The following is a 2,982-nucleotide window of genomic DNA, read 5'->3' on the forward strand; positions in this document are numbered from 1 at the left end:
TTTCTTTCTTTCTTTCTTTCTTTCTTTCTTTCTTTCTTTCTTTCTTTCTTTCTTTCTTTCTTTCTTTCTTTCTTTCTTTCTTTTCTTTCTTTCATCCATCAAGCAGAGCTAACCTACAGCATCTATCTTCTTTTGGTAGAAAACCCCGATCGCCTAATTAGCCGACTGGCCACACAGCGGCACCTGACGGTGGGGGAAGAGTGGTCTCAGGACCTACACAGTAGCAGTCAAACTGATCTCAAGTACTCCTACCGGTTTGTCTGTGATGAGCACTACTATGGTGAGGGCTGCTCGGTCTTCTGCAGACCCAGAGATGATGCCTTTGGCCACTTCACCTGTGGGGAGCGAGGAGAGAAGGTCTGCAACCCTGGTTGGAAAGGCCAGTACTGCACTGAACGTGAGTGTCTTTTCCCTGGGAGGAAAACCAACCTCCCAGCCCTTTTGGATCAACACACACAGAGACTATTCAAAAAGTTCTGGGGGGAGAATCTAGAGTCATAGAATCAAAGAATGTTAGAGCGGGAAGGGATTTTGGGGATCACTCTGGTCCAATGCCTTCATTTGAGAATTTAACAAGACTGCTAGAAAGGAAGATTTTAGGAATGGGGACAAGAGGCTAGGAAAGAAGCCTATGCAACCCTCTGTGTGCATTTTTGTGAATGTTTTTAAAGCTCTTATAGAAAATATGGCTCATAATTTTCTCCCATGTAGATCCTGTCATAGCGCCTTATATGTCAGGATCTCTGCGCAGTTTGTTATATATACACACCAAGTAGTAGCTGTATATGTTTATACTTCTGTCTCTGTACATACACTTAAATAAAAACAGAGATGGGTGCACTCATCCAAAGAAGGCATGCATGTGTGTATACTCCACACACATATTATTTCCAATGTTTTAAGGTGTGGGTAAACTCTACACTGACTGCAGGCAGCATTCATGAGTTTCTGTGGCTGAAAATATGTTACCTGGTAGACTCTCCAGATTCAGTGAGGCTAGTCTCCCCACAACAGGCTGGCTCTTACTCAAAGCCTTTTCAGCTTGGTAGGCTCCATCTGGGCAGGGTCTTTCGAACCCAGGGTCACCTTCCCTCCAAGAGGAGGTATCAGAGGAGGAGCTGCTTCAGTGCATCCTTATCTCTATGTACAAACCTTATTTGTGTGGTTTTCTTTAGATGGCCAACTCAGTGTAAACAACTTTATGGGGCCAGTGTGTACACATGCATAATGCATGTCCTTCAGTAGGTTTAGATACATACACAAGGAAAAGGACTATCCTGGCATGGTCATAGTGAAACCACCCTCTACCTGCCAGATTACATGCTATTTAAGTGTCATGTGGTTAGCTCTTACCTCCACAGACTATGGCATGACAGCTCAATTGCAAAGCAATAGGAGTGCCGGAAGTGGAGACACCAGGGTTTGGAGGGAGCATAGGGATTGGACAGCAAGGAAAGCTGGTTTCTGAGTCTAGTTCTGCTGGACTTCTACCAATAAACTCCACTGCACACTTGGCCTTTGAGACCCCAGTGATGCCTGCAGCTTGCAAAGCAACCCAGTTCTTCCCGGATCTGCACGGCTTCTCCCCCCCTCTCAATCTCCTAGAAGGGATCAGGTTTCTCCTGCACACTCAGGAGCCAGGTCCTAGAGCCACTATCAAGAGACACTCTGACAGTCCCTCCACCCTCCTCCTCTTGCTTTTGGGAGGACGTTTAATCAGCTGTTCTAAGGCCACAGACCCTGCCTGTCCTGTGTCCAAAGGAGTTCCTCTGCATTTGGAGTGGGGTGTGTGTGTGTGTGTGTATGTATGTGTGTATGTGTGTATGTGTGTATGTGTATGTGTGGGGTAAGGATGAGAAGGAGGCCAACCTGCTGCATTCCCCATTAAGTGGGGAAGGGGAGCTGTAAATTAGCAAGTGCACACTACTGTGCCACATATTCACAATTCCCTGGATTTGGAAAATATTGTATTAATGTATCCCCATAGATCATTTTAAAGTCTCGCATTGTCCCTAGTTGGCTTTGTTGAATTAAAACTTACAGAACTTATTAATGAATTCCATAACCTGGCAAAATAAATCAGCTCAAAATGCTGCAGCCCCCTTCCTCTACCCTTTCCCAGACTCCTTCTAGGTCCCTTTGCTTCCCCCTCCTTTCACCCCTTTCCCGGGTAGCCATAAACTTAAACTATTTTTTTTTCTTATTCAAATGTGTAAGTCTCTCCTTTTCCCCTCCCCTATTGCGCGTGCCATAGATTAGATCTCTACAGGGATAGGCTGTTAGGGAAGGCAGGCCTGGCTCTCATTGGTTTAAGAGATGTGTGTATGTGTGTACATGCTGAGTATGTATGTATGGGAAGGGGAGGGGGGATGTGTGTTGGGGGGAGTGGGCTGGTATTGTTGCACTGGGGCAGCTGCTGGGAGAGAATAGACAATAGGGCAGCTGTCTTGCCCTGGCACCCTGCATACCAGCTGTCCACTCTTATCTACACACACTTTCTGGGATATTAAGAGGTGGAGCTTTGTGCATAGAATGGGGGGGGGAGAAGGGGGAAAAGACTTCTGACCCTCTCTTAAAAGAAAGGGGATTGGGGTTTTTGGAGCCCTTTTTTGTCTATGTGCAACTGTATTAAGAAGAATTCTCATCCCTAGTGATAAGTAAAGTTCTCAGTTACTAAACAAGCTAGATAAATACAGCACGTTTGGGAGATTAGCTCAGCTGGTATTAACTAACTGAACTGGGGAAGAGGGTTTGTCCCAAAACATAAAACAGCAGAGACCATCAGTATTTTGAGGAAGTACTTTGAGGATGAACTTACTGTGTATCTTATTTGCTTTTAGCAATCTGCTTGCCAGGATGTGATGAGCAACATGGATTCTGTGACAAGCCTGGAGAATGCAAGTGAGTTTCCAAAAGCTGCTTTTCTTCCTTCCTTCTTCCTTCCTTCCTTCCTTCCTTCCTTCCTTCCTTCCTTCCTTCCTT

The 2,982-nt window shown here is 45.5% G+C and overlaps 1 protein-coding gene across 2 annotated transcripts in view; it reads left to right on the forward strand.

Moving 5' to 3' along the window:
* The window catches only part of DLL1 (delta like canonical Notch ligand 1), a 10,595-nt gene that overhangs the window by 3,615 nt on the left and 3,998 nt on the right, over positions 1-2,982 (forward strand). For both annotated transcript variants that reach the window (XM_027854877.1, XM_027854878.1), the window contains 2 exons: positions 140-397; positions 2,841-2,901. In XM_027854877.1, coding sequence (XP_027710678.1) covers positions 140-397; positions 2,841-2,901 — 319 coding nt within the window. The remainder of the gene's footprint in view (positions 1-139; positions 398-2,840; positions 2,902-2,982) is intronic.

Source organism: Vombatus ursinus, unplaced genomic scaffold, assembly GCF_900497805.2.
Source record: "Vombatus ursinus unplaced genomic scaffold, bare-nosed wombat genome assembly UNPS02010639.1, whole genome shotgun sequence".
In the NCBI taxonomy this organism is placed as follows: Eukaryota; Metazoa; Chordata; class Mammalia; order Diprotodontia; family Vombatidae; genus Vombatus; species Vombatus ursinus.